Source organism: Coturnix japonica, chromosome 3 (assembly GCF_054131305.1).
Source record: "Coturnix japonica strain WE chromosome 3, WE-NBRP24, whole genome shotgun sequence".
Taxonomy (NCBI): Eukaryota; Metazoa; Chordata; class Aves; order Galliformes; family Phasianidae; genus Coturnix; species Coturnix japonica.
Genome location: NC_140665.1, coordinates 59,874,967 through 59,895,815, shown reverse-complemented (window position 1 = coordinate 59,895,815; position 20,849 = coordinate 59,874,967). Strand labels below are relative to the sequence as shown.

Here is a 20,849-nt window from a genome sequence, read left to right as displayed (position 1 = left end):
GCGCTGGCGGAGAGCAGGGCAGAATGGGCCGTAGTTGAGTGAAATAGGAAAGCTGCGAACAGAGTGGAGTGCTCCCGGTGTAAATAAAAGGGGGGAAGAAAAGTTTCCCCAAGTCGCGGCTCCGCAGCCTCGCTCCGACGGGGGGCAGGGGGCTTCGTGCGAGGCGGAGATCACCGCTCGGGACTTTGCCGTGCGGCGTTCACCCGCTCCTCCTATTGTGATTTTTTTTCAAAATATGGCAAAGGTTCAGGTGAACAATGTAGTGGTGTTGGACAACCCTTCTCCTTTCTACAACCCTTTCCAGTTCGAAATCACATTTGAGTGCATAGAGGACCTGTCGGAAGGTGAGTACCGCTCTCCGGACGCGGGTTCGGCGGTGCCCGGGCTGTCGGATGCGGGGCCGGGCGGGCTCCCTTCGGGCCGGGCCTGCTCCCGCCGCCGCACGGTTCTCCTCCCCGCAGAGCCGTGCGGCCACGCGGGGGATGCGGAGCTACGGCGGGGCCGCCCGGCCCCGGCCCGGGCAGGGAAAGTTAGCGGCGGAGCCCTCGCTCCGGGGCCGCCGCTCCGCTTCGCTCCCCGCCGCGCCGTCGCCGAGGCCGCCTTCAAGTTGCGAGGAACTTGTTAGAGTGGTGGTAGCCATGTTGCCAGCTTTGTGTGTGCGTGGGGGGGCAGAGCGGGAGCGGGCGGGCGGGCAGGGCGCCGCGCGGCCCCGCGACGCGGGAGCGGAACTGTTGCGCGGCCGTAGCGCTGCCAACGGGAGGTACCCGCAGCGCGGGCAGCGTTTGGAGCGTGCGGTGCGGGGCCTCACGGTCCATTTTAATACTTAAAAGGAGGGAAGGAAAAAAAAAAAAAAAAGGAAAAAAACAGAGCTGGAGGCCGGGCGGACGAGCGGGCGGCTCTCGGTGGGCGCAGTGCTCGGAGCCCGGTGGGTGGCGGTCCGGAGGCGCGGAGCCGTGCCGGGAGGAGGGGGAGGCGGCAGCCACTATTTTTGGAAGTCACTCGAAAGTTACCGGCTGCCGCCGGGGGAGGCGGCTCGGCGCCGCCCTGCACGCCGCCCCGCGGGGACCCCGGGACGGGAGACGCGGCTGAGGGACCCTTCTCGGCCGGGCTCGAGTCCTCCCGTGTGCACGGCGGGCCGCGAGCAGCCCCCGGCCCGCCGTGGGCCGGCTCGCTCGGCACGATGCGTCCGTGCCGCCGGCAGGCCGCGCCGCGCCTCTCCGCGGGAGGCGCCCCGAGAGTCCGCGCGGGAACAACCGGGCGGGAGATTCGAACGCGGCGGCGCACGGCGAAGGAAGCGGCGGGATGAGCGGCACCGAGAGACAGGAAAAGGCCGCTCCGATGGAGCAGCCACAGGACAGGTGCCGCTATGGGGCACAGTGCCGCCTGATCGCCGGGGAACCAGGGCAGACAGCGGGAGGCAGGGAAAGAAACTCGTGGCAGTAGAGAATGGGGACATTTCTATTGCTGCTGTGGTTCAGTTTGCCTCCCTCAACACTCGGCGCGGGTTTCTGTCCCTGTGTGGAGGGTTGGCGGTGCTGTCAAGAACTTTGTCAAAGTCCTGACTGCGTTTGGGGTTCCCCCCACGCCTCTGCCACCCATCCTAAAACTGATCAACAACTCAGTTTGAGCAGCCCGCGCCATTAAGCTCCGTGCACATCCCGATGCTGATGGCTGCTCCTCCCTGACTCAGGCAGTCAGGGCTCACTCAGGACAGCAGCACCTGAATCCTCACACAGCAGTGCCTGCAGCAGCACAGGAACTAGGCATCACCTTGCCTTTCCTTTGGTTTGTGACCACTCCTAACTGTGTGTTTAACAGTGCGATTAATCTGGACAGTCAGGATGAGAACTGGAGGTGGCCCAGTTCAAAATTCTCAGTTCCCTTCCCCCATCTGACAAAGGTTAGGCTACAGGATATGTTTAGGGCAAGCATTGCTATCTTTCACGTTTAAAAATGAGGTTAAACAGCTTCTTGAAGAGAATGAATTGCTGTCATTTCCTTAGCGTTTGTGTGCTAATGTCTGCTCTGCTGTTTACAGCCAGTCCTGTGCACCACTGGTCTTAAAAGTAAATTAATTGAGTTCACTTCCCCCGTCTTTAAATTATTCCAAGTCATCATGTATCAGCAGTATCAGATCAACCTTTTAAAGGTATAAGTTATCTTCAAAGGCTTGTTTTTCAGTACCAAGTATTACTGGTTTAGAATGAGTTTGTTTTCCTGGAATAACTGCAAGTGATGGTATGATAACCTTAAGTGATCTAGCCTCTTATGTCCCCATTCCTTGAACACAGCAAATTACATAGGCTCCAACAGAAGGTCACCAGCTGACCCAATGAGTGCCTAGTACCCCAGCAGCCAACACCAGGTGCTTATGGGGTAAACAGAACCTCTGATGCAGAACCTGGCCCGTTGTGCCGTGCTGTATGAAGGGTTACAATTTCATTAATGAGGAAAAAAAAGGTTGCAGTCCTAAATGCTGGAGACATTTCTACAGACTGTACAAATTCTCATTACAGCTCCCAGCAAGTAAATGGGCCCTACCTGCTGTAGGAGAATCGCAGCTTAACCAGTCTATGAAAATAGAGGGGCTTCTGCAGACTGGAGAAAGGTGATGGGATGGTCTAGTTCATGAGGACTAGAGAAAGCATCAGCTTCCCTGATAAAGACAAGTTCCCTGATCCTTTATGCCAGTTGCTAAACTAGCAATTTTAAGCTAAGCAAAATCACAGACAGTCAAGAGCGGAAGACCCTTAACTATAATGATAAATAATGTTTGTTATCTAACTTATGTTCTGCAGATTTGGAATGGAAGATAATTTATGTGGGTTCAGCTGAAAGTGAAGAGTATGACCAAGTGCTCGACTCTGTTTTAGTAGGACCTGTTCCTGCAGGCAGACACATGTTTGTATTTCAGGTAAGTGGGAATTAACTGTTTCGAAGAGAATAATTTTGATCACTGAAGATGACTACCACGCTAAGAAGCACCTGAAAATATTTGAGTCAGCTCTTTAGTTATGATACACCTTTCTTTAAGGTTTTTTCATTAGGTGATATTTTGCCCCCGATATTTCCATAGTAATATTTTCATTGGTAGTATTGATATAAGACACACTGGTAAAGGTGCAGTTCCTGTAGGTGATGATGATTTTATATAATAAAATAACAGAATGTCTTGAGCTGCAAGGGATTTAAGCCTACTGTGTTTGAACCACCTGCTATGAGCAGGGCTGCCGCTCACTTGATCAGGGTGCCCAGGGATTTTGACTAGTCCAGCTTATAAATGTATTCTAGATTACTCATTAACTGGGAATGTCAGGCTTAACTGTATGGCTGTTGGTGGCAGTTTCAGACAATTAGGTGCATTAGGTTAAGATATGGTATCTTCAGTAGAAGGCCGAAAACTGCACAGTGAAACTCAGCCAGAACAGTTGAGTTGATTTGTCTGGCAGGGTAGATGATCAACCATGATGTCTGAACATGATGGCTGAGCGTGCAGGTTATGACACAAAATAGCAATTTGTAAAATAAGACAGAATTCCAGTGGTAGGTAGAGACTGTTTCCCAAACACTGAAACATGGGAGGATCCTATAAAACACTGCTGTTGAAGCAAGAAGTAACTAAGAGGAAATAATTGAGGGAAGGAAAAGAGAGGAAGCCCTAAGATGGTTTAATGTCTGGTTAGATCAGTGAGAGGAGAAAAAACTGAAGCAGAGTAGCCTGAACTTTTATGGATTATAGCATTATATCTGGAGATACCAGCTAGCACTTTATTTCTGATTTAAATACTGCACTATTTTCAGTCAAGTTACAAGAAGTCATCACTGACAGCAATGGGGGAGGAGCAGGAGGTGGGTGCCTAAAATGTCATATCTTGGTTGTCATGTAGGAGGGCCTTGACAATTGAATTTATTGATCTTATAGTTCCTGTAGAATGGACTCCTTTCCATTTAAAATGGATATGAATGTTTATAAACAACACTGAAGCTAAACTAGGAGTGAGCATCTTGCTTACATTCGAATAGGTATGGTAAGAGACTGAGCTGATGTGTTATTATAAAGCGTCCCTTTTATTTCTAAGTGAATTACTGTCGGTCTGAGTACACCAGACTTCAAAACCACTGGATTTCAGGTGAGGGTAGGACTTGGCTAATGTTTATATAAGAGACTACCAAGAATCAAACCGCTGTAGTGGCATTTGCTGATGACTAAACCTGCTTTATTCACCAAACTAATGCTGCTCGGGAGATGGAGAGAACAAGGGAAGGGCAGAATGGGGCACAATGCAGAGCTGCAGGAAGCATCGAGTATAAACCAGAGGTGTTGCTTGTCAGGGATAACACAGGAAAAGACCTTTGCAGAAAGGCATAAAGTTTTCAGCTGGTAATATGCTGTAGAGTTTGCTAAATACAGAAATTGCTGAAATCGCAAATGAAATGAAGTGTTGCACATGTAATACTGAGGGTGATAAAACTACCTTTGCGAAATAGGAGCTGTGTATCACGTCGGTACGTTAGTCTTACATGCAGAAAGATGGAGAACTGTTGTGCTTCTCAGACTTGGACAATCAACTTCTTAAAACATTTCAAAGGATTTCAGTGTTAAAGGCAAACTGCCTGGCCTGTTTAGATTGAAATATCGAGACAGAGGTAGTGAACCCCGATGCCTTCTCTCTATGCATTTAGGGATTTGCAGTAAATTCTTTTGGAGAATATAAATGATTTATAGTCTTACGGGGAGATAGCTGTACACTCATTTATCTACTCTCTGGTGATAGCTAAATGCATATCTGTCTTATGTGGGAAAACCAAGATAATTCAAGACAGCGTATGCGTTGAGTGATGTCATAAAATCCTTAAATAATTATTAGCATGAGAATGGCGCATAGACTGTGATTTTCTTATGTGGAAGTTATTTTTGCTACCTCTTTATCCCTACCACAACATCTGTTTGCAACCACTCACATATCCCTGTGTATGGTTGCCTGTTCCTTAGGGAACTGGGAGGATTTATATCCAATGCAGGGAGACAGACATTTGAGAAAAGCCAACAGGTGTATTTAAAAAATATAAATCATGTTCAATGTCATTGCCACTCAACAAAACAGTACTCAATAGCTAAGTAGGATTAGGACAGTATGTCTGCAGGTTCGCAGCTGTATCATAGCACATTATGGCACATGAAATGCCAGTGGGAGTCAGGAAGAGCTGAAATACCATGCTAGGTGAGAGTTGAGTTTTTCATAGGGAATTAAATGGAAGAGTGTACGTTTGCAGTGTATTATTCTGTAATTGCCCACTGTGGAATTTCAGGTAATCGCATGGCCCTGGGCACTGAGAAGGATGACTGAATGTAGTAAATTCATATATCGGCAGTTCTTGTGTTTTCTTGTAGCCTCTACACTTCTTTTCCTTGGCCATTCCCCTGGACAAACTATCAATTCATTTGGTCACTGCGTGCTCCCTTCAGTGCTGGAGGAGTCTACCCAATGCCCTAGCTGCATTTCACTCCCCTCTGTTGTGTTTATACCCAAGAGGTCCAGTTCATTTAATTTTTCTGTAAAGTGCCTGTAGCTTCTTATAAAAGTCAGGCTGGTTTGAAGGCTCAGAATTGAAGTAGCAAAGAGCAGAAGTCAATGATGCATGATTACTAGTTCCTGAATTTCACAGTATTAGAGCATATGAATACCAGAGAAAAACAGGGATAAGAGGGATAGCAAAAATTAATCCCATTCATCCTCTGTCACAAGGCAGGATTCAATACACCTGAACTGTTATAACATAATTAGTACTAATTTATACTCAGAACAAAAGTGTTCATTATTAGCTTCGGACTTGTCATGCAAAATTATAAACATGAATCTTTTTCATCTTTTTTTTCTTAAATTGATGTTATTCTAAACTCTAGAGGTACCATATTTTTATCAACAAGTGTTTAGTTAGAAAGCATTTTAAGAGACCAAGGTAAGCTTTATTTTTATGAAGTAATCTTTATTGATTATTAATAATTACAGTACTATATTAAGTAAGGATGCTAAGGAAAATTGTGTTAGTTGCCACTGGTTAAAAATGTCTGATGTCCAGCAGTGGTCAGTACCTTTAACTGTGTGCATTTTAAGAACTGCATTTTAAGGACACGGGGAAATGGTTTTAAGTTGAAAGAGGGAAGATTTAGGTTGGATGTTAGGGGGAAGTTCTTCACTAGGAGAGTGGTTAGGCCCTGGAACAGGCTGCCCAGGGAGGTTGTGGATGCCCCGTCCTTGGAGGTGTTCAAGACCAGGTTGGACGGGGCCCTGGGCAACCTGATCTAGTAAAGGTGTATGTTTGGTGGCCCTGCCAGGCAGGGGGGTTGGAACTACATGATCCTTGAGGTCCCTTCCAACCCGGGTCATTCTGTGATTCTGTGAACTGTAAGCATGTGGAAGCAGGTGAGAGATGCTGTTTGTTCCTTTCCTAGATGTTTGTGGGACAGTCCAGCCCTCACTGTAGCCTGTCCTGCTCTTGCTGAAATATAAACTACAGTCTGTATTTTTAAGGGTTTAGTCTTATTAAAAAAAACGCGTACAGATCAAGTCAACTTAAGAGGTACGGAAAGAAATACTTGTACTAAATTACTAAGGTGGGCTAGAGAATAATGGCACTGTAGAATTAGAGAGGTATTGGCACACTTGTTCAAACAACAGCTCAGCTTAATTATGTATTGAAAAGCAGTTTTGGATCAAAGCTGTCTAATCACCCTGGAGAAATGTCAGCACACAATATTACTCTGTTGTAAGTAATTCTGTCTCTAGAGGATACTGCCCTAAATTCAGGGTTGGTGTTTTTATAAAAGCAGGTCTGCTTTCTGGTTATCTTGGAAGAAACGTTTAAATTTACACACAGTCTCTACTCGGGTGCTGGGATGTACTACTTGAGATTGCCATGCTAGGTAGACGTATGATGTTGATTTTATTTTAATAAGTCTTTGTCTTTCACATCTAGGCTGATGCACCTAACCCAGGGCTTATTCCAGATGCAGATGCAGTAGGTGTAACAGTTGTGCTAATTACATGCACCTATCGAGGTCAAGAATTTATTAGAGTAGGCTACTACGTAAACAACGAATATACGGAAACAGAACTGAGGGAGAATCCACCAGTAAAACCAGACTTTTCTAAGGTAAGGCACGTTCGGTTCTAGTCTATCTATTGTATGCTTAGAAAATATTCCTAGGAAGTAAACTCCAAATATTCCATAAATTACATTGAATAACACAAAAAGACTGGGGGACAAAGTGGAAGTTCTGTGCAGTTGCCCTAAATTTGGTGAACATTTAGAAATCAGTAACAGTTTCTGCTAATTTGAAGCTTTGTTTGGATGTCAGTGTGAGTTTACACTGATGAAATGAAATAGACTGGTTCCTTCTACCTGAATCCCTGTTGACAAAGTGGCTCTGTTCTTCCAAAAAAAACAGAATAATATTTTTTAAAGGACAGGTAATTAGGATCGTAAATTGAAGTGTTAATTCAACACAGTCCCTACACAACTATTCTGATATTCTGTAAAGCAGAAATTGAAGAACAACTTCTCTATGAAAAGGGAGAAGATGGGTAACCTGGTAAGAGCAGGCTGGATGACTATTCAATAAATGGACGACACAGAAAAGAAGTTAAAATATAAACTTTAAAAACAGTTACTTTCATGCTAAAAACTGAACCAGGGGTAGAATAAAAATGAGATGTGAAACAGAATTATTTGGAGGAGAAAAACCAATTAAACATCAAAAACTTGTCAGACCAACTCGTGTGGGAACAGTGCAGCAGTTCTCCTGTGTGGACAAACACACGAGGTTCTGTGCTGTATCCTGGCTTGCTTTAGTGGAAGATCTTGTAGAACTGGGGCTTCCCATTTATGAAAGCTGATGTATACATGTTCATGTTCACAGTGGTCGTGATAAAAATATGGCTATTTTTCAAGTGTACATGATCTAGATATGTTATTCCACTCAGTTCTTCATATATGTTGTAATGACTAGTACAGATATAACCCCCATAATCTGAAACAGATCTTAAAATGTAATTAAGCTTAAAGTGGTATGTAAACTGGTTTTTAAAAGTTGCTAGTGGTTTTCTATGCTAAACTTTATTTTCAAGGATTGGTTCAGAAGCCTTGAGTGTACTCAGAATTCACAGTTACTGTTAATTTTTGATCCTTAAACTTATATGTTCCTTTTTTATTTATTGCATTGTTGAATTTGCAATTACACTAACAAATTATTTTGCACGTATATGGATATAGGAGTAAAGGGGGAAAAAAAACCACAAATGCATGTGAGTTCTGATTGGAGACATAAGCACCATATAATCTGTTTCTTTTCTTCCCACCCAGCTTCAAAGGAATATTTTGGCATCTAATCCCAGAGTCACAAGATTTCACATTAACTGGGAGGACAACACTGAAAAACTGGAAGACGCAGAGAGCAGTAACCCAAATCTACAGTCACTGCTTTCGACAGATGCGTTACCTTCAGCATCAAAGGGATGGTCAACATCAGAAAATTCATTAAATGTTATGTTAGAATCTCATATGGACTGCATGTGACTAACCACCATCGTTTTGGTACTGTACATGTATTAAACTGTAAAAACAACCAGAACTATTTCCCTCAGTTTCCCTAAGTATATAGTTGACAAGCAATGTGAAGAACCTGTTTTAAAACATCCTGTAGAAAGTTTATAAAAAACAAAAAAAACCCTAAAAAACAGTATTTGATCAAATTGTGGAATATAAATACAACTATTTTTAAGTAATTGTTTTTTTTCTCTAACTTGTTACTCTGTTGGTTTAAATTGAACCTTATTAAAGTATGCATTTTCCTTCCCCCTTCCCCTTTACTTTGTAAGCACTGATGAAAGCAAAAAAACTGAAAGTTGAAATATTCAGGCAAAATGAAGCAATAATGCTGTGCTGTGTCCTCTCTGATAGCCAGATACCAAATATAAAGTGCCCTTTAATTAAACACCTGAAGAGCAAAGCTGTTATTAGAGGAAGTGCTAAGACAAGTGTTTGCTGCTTTAAAAAAAAACAAGACCCCAACAGTCCTCTTTCTGTGGAAGCACGGTATAATTTTAAGTGCAAGCTTCTTTTCGTTTCAAGGCACATAGTGGTTACTTAAAGCGTGCAATTTGAGATTTACCATCTGCTGTCTTCAATTTTAGGACTTTTCTTAATCTCCTGCTGCTAGTTAAACAGTGGTTTGTTGAGGACAGTGCTTCGTATGGCTTTTAGGTATCCATTTCATGAGAAAACTCTTTGGCAGCCACTGAATGGTATATGTAGGTGGTTGGAAGGATTCAAGCAATTGTTAGAAAACTTAAGTGTCAAAAGGAATAACATGAGCACCCCAAGAAATGGCTCTTCTGTGAGACTGTTACACACTGTTGCTGGTTCATACACTGATTTTTCAAGTATGCTGTGCTCTCGTGTTTTTAATTTGTAATAAGGAGTTTAGATGTTTTCTTTCAGTTTTTTGAACCATCTGGAATTTAAAATATTTCAGTGTCTTATTACCCTTTAAGGCCACTGGTATAAATTAAGATTCGCACCCTTTTGTGGCAGGCACTACCTACTCGAGAATGCACTGCCTATCTCTAAGGTTTTGCAGTGAGACATTCCCTACCTGAGGCACCCTTGAAGATAAAAAAGAATAAGGCAGTGAATTGTAAAGACTTAAGACATTGTTATGACACTTAACAATTTAGTTATTCCTTCTAATCCTTGTCAGCCTTGTAGGTTTACTGTGACTATATATGCATTTAAATTGTAATCTGTCATGTCAGATTACAGAAGTATTGTTCTGCTGGTTACTAGTAACCACACAAACTATGGACCCTTGTAGGTTCCAGGCATTAAAACACATACATTTCATGATGACTTGGCAGAATAGCTCTGAATAGAATGCTTTCTCTCCTTTTTCTGCATTCTCTAGCAGGGATGAAGATGTCCCAGTCAGTCAGTTAGCATTTCTGTCTTTTTCATATAATTAGTACAATTGTCTTTAATTTAAAATGTATATTTTCAAATTGCAAAGGAAGGACCTGGTGTGAATGTTACACATGCATGTTTCTTTCTTGCATTACAACTCAGCAGAGTATATGTGTGTACTGAGAGCCGTTAATATTTGGAACCCAAATTCTGATGCAGTACTGCAAAAGTCAATGTCTCAAATATAAACATTTAACATAAGTCATCTGCTGAAAAGCTGTTAGGCTAAACAATGTCTGACTTGAGCTAAAGCTATTGTAGTAGTATTTCAAACTACAAACTGGTTCCTGCTAGTGATAGAAAGTATGATCAGGTACAACCTATAACCAGGATCCATCCACCAGTAGCACAAAGGATTTTTAGAAGCATATACTACAGTGAGAGAAAGAAATAAACTGCTATTGCCATTGCAGAACAACTACAAAACATGGTGAGCAAAACTACATCAATCAGCCTGCAAGCCAGTTAGTTTATTTAGAGAAATTCAGAAAGTGAAGATGCACTGTTTAGAAACAAAAAGGGTCATCTGTACTTGTGAACTTGGGTGCAGATGGCATAATGCTGCAGCACAACATGGCAGCCCCTCAGCGATACAAACACTACGTATAGCTGACCCATCAGGTGCAGAAAAAAGAACTGCCATGCTGTGTTTGGTGATAACTGCAGAAAAACCACCATACCCACTCTGAGAGCATCTCACAGTCTTTGAGAGGAGTGGTCTTTCTATGCTTTCTAGTAGGTAGGAGGGCTCTCAGGTTTTCTTCAAGCCTGTCTAGATCTTAGCAGTCCATACAAACTGTTTTCTGTATTTGCCACGTTTCCTGGTAAAACCATATTCCAGAAATAAGGAATTCGAGTATTCCAGATGCTTTAGAATTAATGACCAGGTGACATCAAAGCACAAAATCAGTGGCATTAAAAGACAGAGTGAATATACTGCACCTCTATAAAGTCTTGTCTCTTTGAACTTTTCAGGACAGCAGGACTGCTTAGCAAACATAGGTAGCACTGACAGCAGAACACCACAATTTCAATGCTGAAGGCAAGTTCACTTACTTACCAACAAACTTCAATTTGCATAAACCATCAACATTCAAGGGAATGCTGCAGATTCTGTTGACAGGAATAGTGATACATCTCACTGTACTTGTACCTCAGCTAGATAGATGTACTCAATTCCATTAGAAGATTGTCATAATATTCATCAGAGATTTTTCATATACAAAGAAACAGATGGATCACACAAGGCCCTATTACTGATGAAAGATGAGGTTGTTTTTCTGTCTAGCTTGAAAAAAAAACACACCCACAAGCACTGTCCCTTAATCTTACAGTCACTGTGATTAATTCATGCATTATTCCAATCTGAATTACTAAGACATTCAGAGTTGGAAGGGGGCGAATTACTCTAGCTCCATCAGGGAGACTGGTGAAGTGTAACCTCCCTAATGGCTCTGCAAAACACCACTGAGGATACTTCTCTTTCTTCCTATCTTCAGGGCTCAGAACGTAGCTACAGTAACCACGGTCACTTAGTTTACAGCCTGCCTTGCAGTTTGTACTCCTGAAACAACTCAGACAAAGGTGACAATGTGACAATCCATTATTTTTCTTTGAAGGGCCTCAACTGCTGATTCTCTTGAAGTCAGCTGACTGAAGGCTAGCCCAGTTGCATATATATAAAGATTGCTCACTGCCATCCAAAACTGGTGGTAAGGAAGAAAAAAGAAAAAAAACTTTATGCATGCACACTCCACACTAATCCTCATTTATGAGAGACAGAAAAGAGCAGAGTAACTAAATATTGTGACTTCTGTATGGACAACTGCAGGAGACCTTTCACTTCCTTTATTACCCTGCTACTCGCCTACATCAAATAGTCTTCAAGACAGTGGCCTGAAAGTTTAGTGAGCCACATTCTTAAGTTCTATTGAGAGCCACGAAAGAAGTTTGGGCTGGAGATGGTGTGTTACATTTGTTGCTTGCCGGAGGGTTCTGCTCAGGGTCATCAGACAACTACCTATAATGGCAGACAGTGTATGGGGGACTGCTCATGCTAGGCCTTCTCATTTGTATTTATGGTCCCAGCTAAAGTTCTTCTTAAGAGCTGGATGGTAAGAGAGAATGGTTAGCATCTGAAGACCTTGTAGCAGGGAAAGGCTTACTACAAGAAGAAAAATGGTTGTTTACCCTTGAGTTTGTTGCCTTCACTGAAGAGCTCTGAAGGAGCGAATAGTACCAAAATGCTATTGGCATCTATACGGACAGTGATAGACTTTGCAAAATGTCAACAAAAGGCAGTACTCTGAGGGGGCCCTGTAGGGGCTGTAAGAAGAGAGGCCAGAAGGCTGTATTTTATACAGCTCAGGAGGGCATGTTGTACAGAATTGGAGAGTAGGAGAAACAGCTGATAGTCTCCCACATTTTAGACAAGCTGTTCTGAACACAGTTCACAAAATTCTTGATGCAGTCCATCTGCAGACTGAACAACTCTCCAGAAATTTCAACAGCCGAGTATGCACCAAAAAATGTCAGCATGACTGTGGTCTGAGTGCCCACGAGCTCCAGACCCACCAGCAGCAGGCATGCGTGGGCTGCAACCCCTATGGAGTCAAACACTCAAATGATTGCTGCAAATCTCGGGCTCCAGAGGAAAAGGAAATATTTTCCTACTAGTGATTATCTCATCCAAATACGCACAAGCAGAACTATAGCTATGAGAATTGAAAAACAATTAAACTCAGTAGTAAGGTGGAAACATAGAGACTTTGTTATCTTCAGTAAGTCTGGAAATGTATGTACCAATATTGATAAATTAAGGGCATGTGAACGACTACCTGTCACTCTCAAATGGGAAGCAGAAAGAATGAATCAGGCCTTCAGAAAATACAGTCTGTAGACATAATGTGAGATAGGTGGTTCCCATCTTTTGCTTACAAATCAGAAAGTCCTCTATTCTCAAAGGAAATTTTTGCCACTGAGTTGCTGCATGTGGGTTGACCTTGTGGATGACAAATTTAATGGAAGAGATGACAAAGGAATAAAGCTTGGTTCCTCATAAAAGTCATAAGTTTGGAGATAATTATCAGCAGAAAACCTATATTGCATGTTAGCAAGAAAGGCAACCTAGTAAAACAAGTAAACTCAACATGCTACCTAGAGTAAGGTTCTGTTTTTACCCACAGATAGAATGGATTACTTGTCCTTTGGAAAAGTTATTTGCAGCAAGCTGTCAACTTGAGCCTCTCCGTGAAGGATGAAGAAAGATGAAGATCTTCAATACTGGTTCAATTGAAAAAATGATAATAACAATAAAACAAAACAGCGTGTTAGCCTGGATCATGCTTTCTAAACCAGCAAAACACATCTTATGAAGCACAGATTTTGTTTAAAAGGCCTTGGGGGAAGCAGAAACCTGTTTGAAAGAGCAGGGGGCTTGACAGTAAATGAAGCTAAAGAGATGGAATGCTTTTTCAGCAATTCTGCAAAGTTAATTCTAGTTAGGTCTAGATAGGGCAACATGTTTGCAGCAGGCAGATGACACTGCAGGACCTCAAAGAATCATAATGGATCTAAAATGAAATATTTCCTAAGGTAGAGCAGAAAACAAAAGGAGTTTTAGTCCAACAAGTGCATTAATTATATAGTATTACATCCGGGCACCAAGAAATGCTTGTATGGAAAAATGGAAAACTGATTCAACAGTCAGTTTTGGAAGAAGAATCCCAGTGTTCCCAAACAGTTACCAGATGGGCAGCAGATACAAGATATGTTAATGTAAAAGATCTTAGCACAGTTTGGTGAGTTACTGGCAGATTGCTCTGAAAAAGGAACCCAAACGAGACTATGATACTATGAAATATAAGACAACTTTTAGCTTATCCAGGGCTTTACCAATTTATGAATGTGTCTTTTGGCATATGCAGGCTGTAATCAGAGTCAGGATTTAAACTGCATTCCAGATTACTCCTATATAATGTAGGGAAATAGGAGGAAGTGGAACTTACAGATTAGTCTTTCTACTGTGGAGGAGAAAACATCCATTAGGAGTCTCCTCCAATGAGAAAGTAGAAATTGGTTATTTGAAGAGTGAAGTTATGACAAGAAATTTAACACAATCTTATAGTACTCAAAACTTGTCATTTGGTGCTTCTGCATGAACAGCAAGTTGACAAAAATCAACGTCAGGTACCCCTCCAAAAACACTAATAAGACACTCCTTGAATAGGAGACCAAAGAAAATAATTCAAACTACACCCAAACTCTTGGGCCTGAAATTAATGCTTTAGTCCAGCAGTTCTAATGATGAAGACCGTTTCTACAATTGAACTGTGGTTTGGGTTTCTGTTGAGGTACTCAAGTTTCACTCATGATAAGGGTTCTTAAGAATTTCAAGGCAGAAATCTGACACACCTGCAGTAAGATTTCAGGACAGTGAAGGAGATCGAGTGCTTTTTTAAAATATAAGGAAAAGTGAAATGCAGATGATCTAAAGATCTAGAACGATCCTTTTGTGAGACGAAACTATTTATCTCCACACATAATTACAGCTGATTCTATTGCATGTGTATCACTATAAGCTTGTAAACTACCATATTGGTTTTCAGGGAAGTGTCTTTGAACACAGCTGTCATAGCATAAACCAGACCACACAGAAAACGAAGGTGAAGTGGGAAATGTGGTGCAGAAGGCAACAGCAACATTAGAAACCAAGAGCAGCTGACATGGGGAGATTACTCCCAATGAAAGAAGGCAAGATCACAATGAAATTCATGACAAAACTTTACTCTAGGTCAGTGCCAGTCCCTGGGCAAAATTTTAATAATCCAGCCTGTTCTTAGTCCTTAACACAGAACAAAATGTAGATATAGCATTATGCTGAGCCAAAACGTTCTCTCTAGTTTCTCTTCAGACATATTTGTCAATTGTTTGAGTGGAAAATCAGAGGCACGTGTATTTCAAACAAGAGCGTACATGCTCATTCCACTACCACTGAAATAGCTGTCCTAGCTCCAAAGCTACAGAAGACACAGCACACACATACTCATAGCTTCAGAACTGGCAAAGATTTATTAGCTGGTTTTCCTATGTATAATAAATAATGCTGTTTCCAAACGTAAAGCGAACAGTGGTATCTGAGAAACATTTAAGATACACACACCAGCTGAAACCTTTTCATTTTTGTCCTTAATTATTTCACAGCTGTGAATGTACTAGTAATATAGTCATTTGCTCAAATAAAGTCATTTGCAGAGGTGATCTGAGCCAACATATTGTCCACTGAAGAGTCTGTAAAGATACCTAAGCATTCAGAGGCATCTAGGACGTATTTACAGGTTGTTGGAGGGTTCTTTTTAAAGAATTGACTGTGTTATTTTTTAAATAAACCTTGCTCTATGAAGGCATTTTTATGTATCAGAAATAGTTCCTCAGCTCAGGGGCACACTTCCAGAAAAGAAGCAGACATCAAACTAGCACCCAGCCAAAAATATATAGAACAACAGAAGAACATGTATTCCCCTGAATATATATGTTCAGGGAAAACCACATGATCCTAGCACACCACACATAGTGAGCTCTGGAAAGATGTCACTTTTGTCATAGCTGGGAAGAACACTAAAACTATAGATCCACATCATCTTCTCCTAGCAAACCAGTGAGAGATACACCTGGATGGGGCTCATAATGGGGCATAATCATGGGGCATCACCTGTTAGAAACTCATCGTGCTGTTTCACTGATACAGAACAAACAGGACTGCCCTTCTGCAGAGACATGGCATGCCTCCACAAGCAGTTTTTTGCTTAAACTGTACTCATACAACCTGAAATCCAGAGGTAAAAGGCCTCTCTACACTATTTGCTTTGGAGTACATTACAAAGACTTCTACTTGCAACCGAAGAAGCACATACCTGCACTTGTAGAGCCAATTCCTGCAGTAAGCACAGACCGCGGTGTAATCTTTACTGCATACTTGAGAAACTGAGATTTCCCTGTTCCTGGGTCTCCAACTAGCAGAAGATGTGATTCGCCTGGGAGGAAAATATTGACATAGAAGTAGGTAGTACATGTACAGAGAAAAATATATGCAAAATGAGTTAAATAATACTCCTAATTCTTCATCTTACGTTTAGCACTACATAAACACGACAACATGCAATTCTGTATAAGACTGCACTGTTTACAGAGTGAGATCAATATATCATTTAATAAAAGCACGCAATCATACTGCTGTACCCAAACCAAATAGTTATAATGAATTATTTTAAAAATAACAGCAGGTATTTGACTAAACTTCTGTAATGCAAGTTCTTACATTTTAGAATGCTCCTTCCTTAGATTCAGCTCACTTTTTAACATAAAACAAAAGGATACCAGGGCTTAGTTATGTTTTCACTACTCAGTTAGTTAAATTACTGCAAAATGATCAAATGAAATCATCAGGTTGTTTTTCTTACCTAATATTGTTATATCACCAACAGTTACATAATTCAGTGATTCCAAAACAGTGTAATTAATATAGTAAATTATTTGGATACTACAATCTCAGTAAAGTGATGTTGTCATCCACAAAACATTATTACAACTTCAGTTCAATTTTATTTCGTTGCTGGAGCACTAAGAAGATCCTGTATTTGTATACACACTCATATTACTTCAGAATTATTATGACCTACATAGAGTACGACCTGTGTACTGCCTGGCACATGGCATATCTGCCATCTAATAACAACAGAGGGAGAACCAGCAGGTGGACAACTTGCAGTAACAGACCTAAATGAGAAGTGCTGACAATCACAGATGGAAAACTCTGACATTAGAAAGTAAAATGAATCCTTTAAATTTTCCTCTCGGTGTACTATAGTGATCCATATTAAGAAAATAATATTCCATCCTTTGATGCCAAATATCACCGGGAATATTCTACTATTAATAATTTCAAAACATCACTTATATAATAAAAAGCGAAGTCAGTGTTTGAGCTAAAAAAATTGCCATTAATATTCCACCTAATGGAATCCTGAACATATGTTTTTACCTGATTTTATTTGGAAACAATTAAAATAAAAAGAGGAAGTCCAGTCATCCTTTTTATTTCCTGTTTCTGTAACGGCAACTGAGACATAGTTTGCCTGCCACACAATGGCTTCAAGCTCCTCCTGTCTGTTGCCCACATTGTGTACACTGACATAGATGCACTTCAGCTGTGCCCCTTGCCTCACTTCTGATCTCATTATCATTTCCCTGAGCTCATCTCTAGCAGGCCTGGTTTTATTCTCTTCCCCATTCATATCTATTTTAAAGCCTTCTCCACAAGCCCTGCCAGCTCCTGGACAAGGATCCATTTCTCCCTTTGAGAGAGGTGATACCCATCAGCAGACATCATGCCAGCTGCTGAGCAGACCACCCCATGATGAAGGAACCAAAATCCTTGTGTTTGCACCAGCCTCTGAGCCATGTGTTTATAAGATGGGTTTTCCTGCTCTTCTGTGTCCTCCCCTGCTAATGAAGAAGAAGAGGAAAACTACCTGCATGCCTGCTCCATTAACTAAGTGCCCTAGTCCCTGAAGTCATTTTTTATAACCCTCAGGCTTCTGTTAGCAACCTCATCACTGCTAGCCTGAACTATTAATATAGCGTAATAATCAGAAAGGCAGATCAGACTGGGGAGTTTTCCAGAAATATTCCTGACCCTGGCCCCAGGGAGGCAGCACACCTCCCTCTGGGTAGGGTCAGGCTGACATATAGGGCCCTCCATTCCTCTCAGAAGATAGTTGCTAGCGGCAATCACCCTTCATTCCTTCCTGGTTGAGGCAGTCTTGACACATGAAGTCAACTGCTTCAAACTAGTCATCCTTGTAGATGGACCTCCCACTGCATCTTCACCCACCATCTCTCTCAGGTTTGAGGGCCTCAAGCCTATTATGTAAAGGCACCTGGGGAACTGAGGTAGGTTGGAATAGGGGTTGACTTCAGCAAAGCCTTTGACACTGTCTCCCACATTATCATCCTGAGGAAGATGGCAGCCCATGGCTTAGACAGATACACTCTTTGCTGGGCAAAGAACTGGCTGGAGGGCTAAGCCCAGAGAGTGGCAGTGAATCAAGTTAAATGCAGTTGGCAACCAGACACAAGTGCTGTTCCCCAAAGGTCAGAGCTGGAGCTTGTTCTCTTCAATATCTTTACTGATGACCTGGATGAGGACATTGAATACACCCTCAGTAAGCTTGCAAAGGAGACCAAGATAGCAGGAAGTGTGAATATGATAGCAGCAAGGTCCTACAGAGGGATCTGGACAGGCTAGATTGCTGGGCTGAGGCCAGTGGGATGAACTTCCAGAAGACCAAGTGGCAGGTCTCGCACTTTGACCACAACAACCCCAGGCAGTGCTAGAGGCTTGGGCAGAGTGGCTGGAAGACTGTGTAGAGGAAATGGACTTGGGGGTACTGATTGATGCTCAGCTGAACATTAGCCAGCAGTGTGCCCAGGTGCCAAATACGCCAATGGCACCCTGACTTTTAGCAGAAATAGTGTTGCTAGCAGGAGCAGGGAAGTAATTGTACCTGTGTACTCAGCACTGGTGAGGTCACAACCTCAAGTAATGTGTCCAGTTTTAGGCTCCTCACTGCAAGAAAGACACTGAGTGTCTGGAGTGCATCCAGAGAAGGACAACTAAGCTGGCAAGGGGTCTGGAGCACAGGACTTACAAGGAGTGGCTGAAGGAGCTGGGATTGTTCAGTCTGGAGAAGAGGAAGCTCAGGGGAGACCTTATTACTCTCTGTAACTACTTGAAAAGAGGTTGTAGTGAGCTGGGGTTCGGCCTCTTCTCTTGTGTAACTGGTGATAGGACTAGAAGGAATTGCCTCAAGTTGCACCAAAGGAGATTCAGGTTGGATGTTTGGAAATACTGCTTCTTTGAAAGAGTGGTCAGGCTGTGCCCAGGGAGGTGGTGGAGTCACTGACCCTGGAGGTGTTCAAGGAATGTTTAGATGTTGTGTTGAGGGAAATGATTTAATAAGAACTACTGGTGACAGGTGGACAGTTGGACTGGGTGATCTTGGAGGTCTTTTCCAGCCTTGGTGATTCTATGATTTATCTGAGATTCTGGAAGAATATTTAGTATTAATAAAAAATAACTCAGAAATGAAATTATTAGGCATTTGAAACCTTACTAATTTGGGAAGAAGGAAGAATATGAGTGAAAACAGCAATGGGAATGATTGTTAGTACACAAGACACTATCAGAGGCAATACTAACCTCTGATTCGAGTTCCAGTAGCATCAATCCTCTGCACACCACCAGCAAGCACCATGGCTACAGCCAGCTTCACCAGGTATAATCCAAACACTTGAGGGCATAAGCTGGCCAAAATTTCATTCCTCCCTAGAACATGAGCAGAAATTGGTACTCAGCACTGCACTAAGAGTAAAACTTCATTTCTCATGGATATGGATTATCTCTGCACTGACAAAAAACTGGGTCTGCTTTACTTTCTCTCCTTCTTTCTTTTTCATTCTTTAAATGAAACTCAAATGATCCTTTTATCCAAATGTTCTTAATTTTTAAGTTAAATCTTCCATTGTCACAGGCAGTAATGCCAATTCTATTACAGTTTAAGGAATGGATGGATGGAAGATCTGGAAAAAGGCCCTAACAAAATGCCATCACACAACTGCTTTTGTTTCAAACAAGTGTAGAGGCTGCGGAGAAATAAACTTTATTTTTTCCACACTTCAAAATACCCCCTTGAAAACTGCTGTGTTTCACTCTTAGGAAAAATAAGAAAACATGTCTCCATGCAGGCATAACACAGCTCATTTTCTCAACATCATGACTTTACTTCTTCTGTGTTCCTCCTCTCCTTCCATATTCTCAAAGAGCAAAAGAACACTTCCATCTGCAATGATAATTTTGTTGGCCTGCCCTTTGAGATTCTCATACCAACAGCACACAAGAGATCGCAGGATCAATGTCATACATTAATTCCACTGCTAGGGCAAATAAAACAAAGCAGCCAATTTTGAGTTCCTACCATAATGTTTTAAATTTGGATATAAATACATGGTACCAGCAAAATAAGTAAGCACCTCATAATGACTTTATACATAGTGTCTTTTGTGGAGGTCTTCTGAGGGAGTTAACACATTTTTGTCCAAAAATGAAAAACTTCTAACTTTGGTCAACCACAGCATAACTCAAGATTTAACTCAATGTTACTCAACCGCTAAACATATGTGGTCTACACTACTTCTAATGGATATGCTTTTTCTTTCATGTTTATAAAGCAACTATTTTTTTATTATTTATTATTATTTTTATTTATTTTTTTTGCTAACAAACATTCCAGAAAACACTTGAGCAGAAATCTAAAAAGAAAAACAATTTTTAAATAGTACCAAACATCTTTCATTATAAGTACTTTATATTCCTCTACTGGAAAAAACATTTTTGGAGGAACTGGTGGTGGGAATATACAGGGAAAGATATGCTCAGTCATTGTATTGCCACTCCTGATTTCATCTACTTTAAAGCTTTCAAGCACTAACCTGCTAAGGGATTATCCCTATGCTTTTCCCAGAAGTCTTCAAATTCCTTGCGGACTTCTTCATCAATTACAACACCTGCTAGCTGCTCGTTGTTTACTTTAATGTAGTTGGCTTTCAAAACAAGCTCCAAGTCACAGCGTGCATCCTGATGGAAAGGTTTCCATCTCTGCATTACCACTCCATACACTGTGATGTCATCTCCTATGGGTAACAACAAAGATTGGTTGAAAAAAGAAAGAAGAAAGGTAAAACTGACAAATATGTGTCTGTTGTAATGGATA

At 41.7% G+C, this 20,849-nt stretch overlaps 2 protein-coding genes across 5 annotated transcripts in view; one reads left to right on the top strand and one right to left on the bottom strand.

Moving 5' to 3' along the window:
- Positions 1-20,849, bottom strand: part of MCM9 (minichromosome maintenance 9 homologous recombination repair factor) — a 43,227-nt gene that overhangs the window by 15,057 nt on the left and 7,321 nt on the right. For all 3 annotated transcript variants that reach the window (XM_015858684.2, XM_015858685.3, XM_015858683.3), the window contains exons 5-7: positions 20,569-20,769; positions 19,280-19,405; positions 15,933-16,052 (exon numbers count right to left, since the gene is read on the bottom strand). In XM_015858684.2, the coding sequence (XP_015714170.2) occupies positions 15,933-16,052; positions 19,280-19,405; positions 20,569-20,769 (447 nt within the window). The remainder of the gene's footprint in view (positions 1-15,932; positions 16,053-19,279; positions 19,406-20,568; positions 20,770-20,849) is intronic.
- On the top strand, positions 21-8,933 carry ASF1A (anti-silencing function 1A histone chaperone). Of its 2 annotated transcripts, none has more exons than XM_015858696.3 (4): positions 21-344; positions 2,799-2,914; positions 6,979-7,155; positions 8,365-8,933. In XM_015858696.3, exons 1-4 carry the CDS (start codon positions 236-238, stop codon positions 8,575-8,577), a joined length of 615 nt encoding a protein of 204 aa, XP_015714182.1. In that variant the 5' UTR covers positions 21-235; the 3' UTR covers positions 8,578-8,933. The 2 variants fall into 2 exon arrangements, with proteins under 2 accessions (XP_015714182.1, XP_085397894.1); XM_085541768.1 differs by lacking the exon at positions 21-344 and adding an exon at positions 460-656.

Coding starts and splice junctions, on each gene's coding strand:
- ASF1A (XM_015858696.3), top strand. CDS start 236: ATGGCAAAGGTTCAGGTGAACAATGTAGTGGTGTTGGACAACCCTTCT. Junction 345..2,798: donor CATAGAGGACCTGTCGGAAG/GTGAGTACCGCT, acceptor TATGTTCTGCAG/ATTTGGAATGGAAGATAATT. Junction 7,156..8,364: donor TAAAACCAGACTTTTCTAAG/GTAAGGCACGTT, acceptor CTTCCCACCCAG/CTTCAAAGGAATATTTTGGC.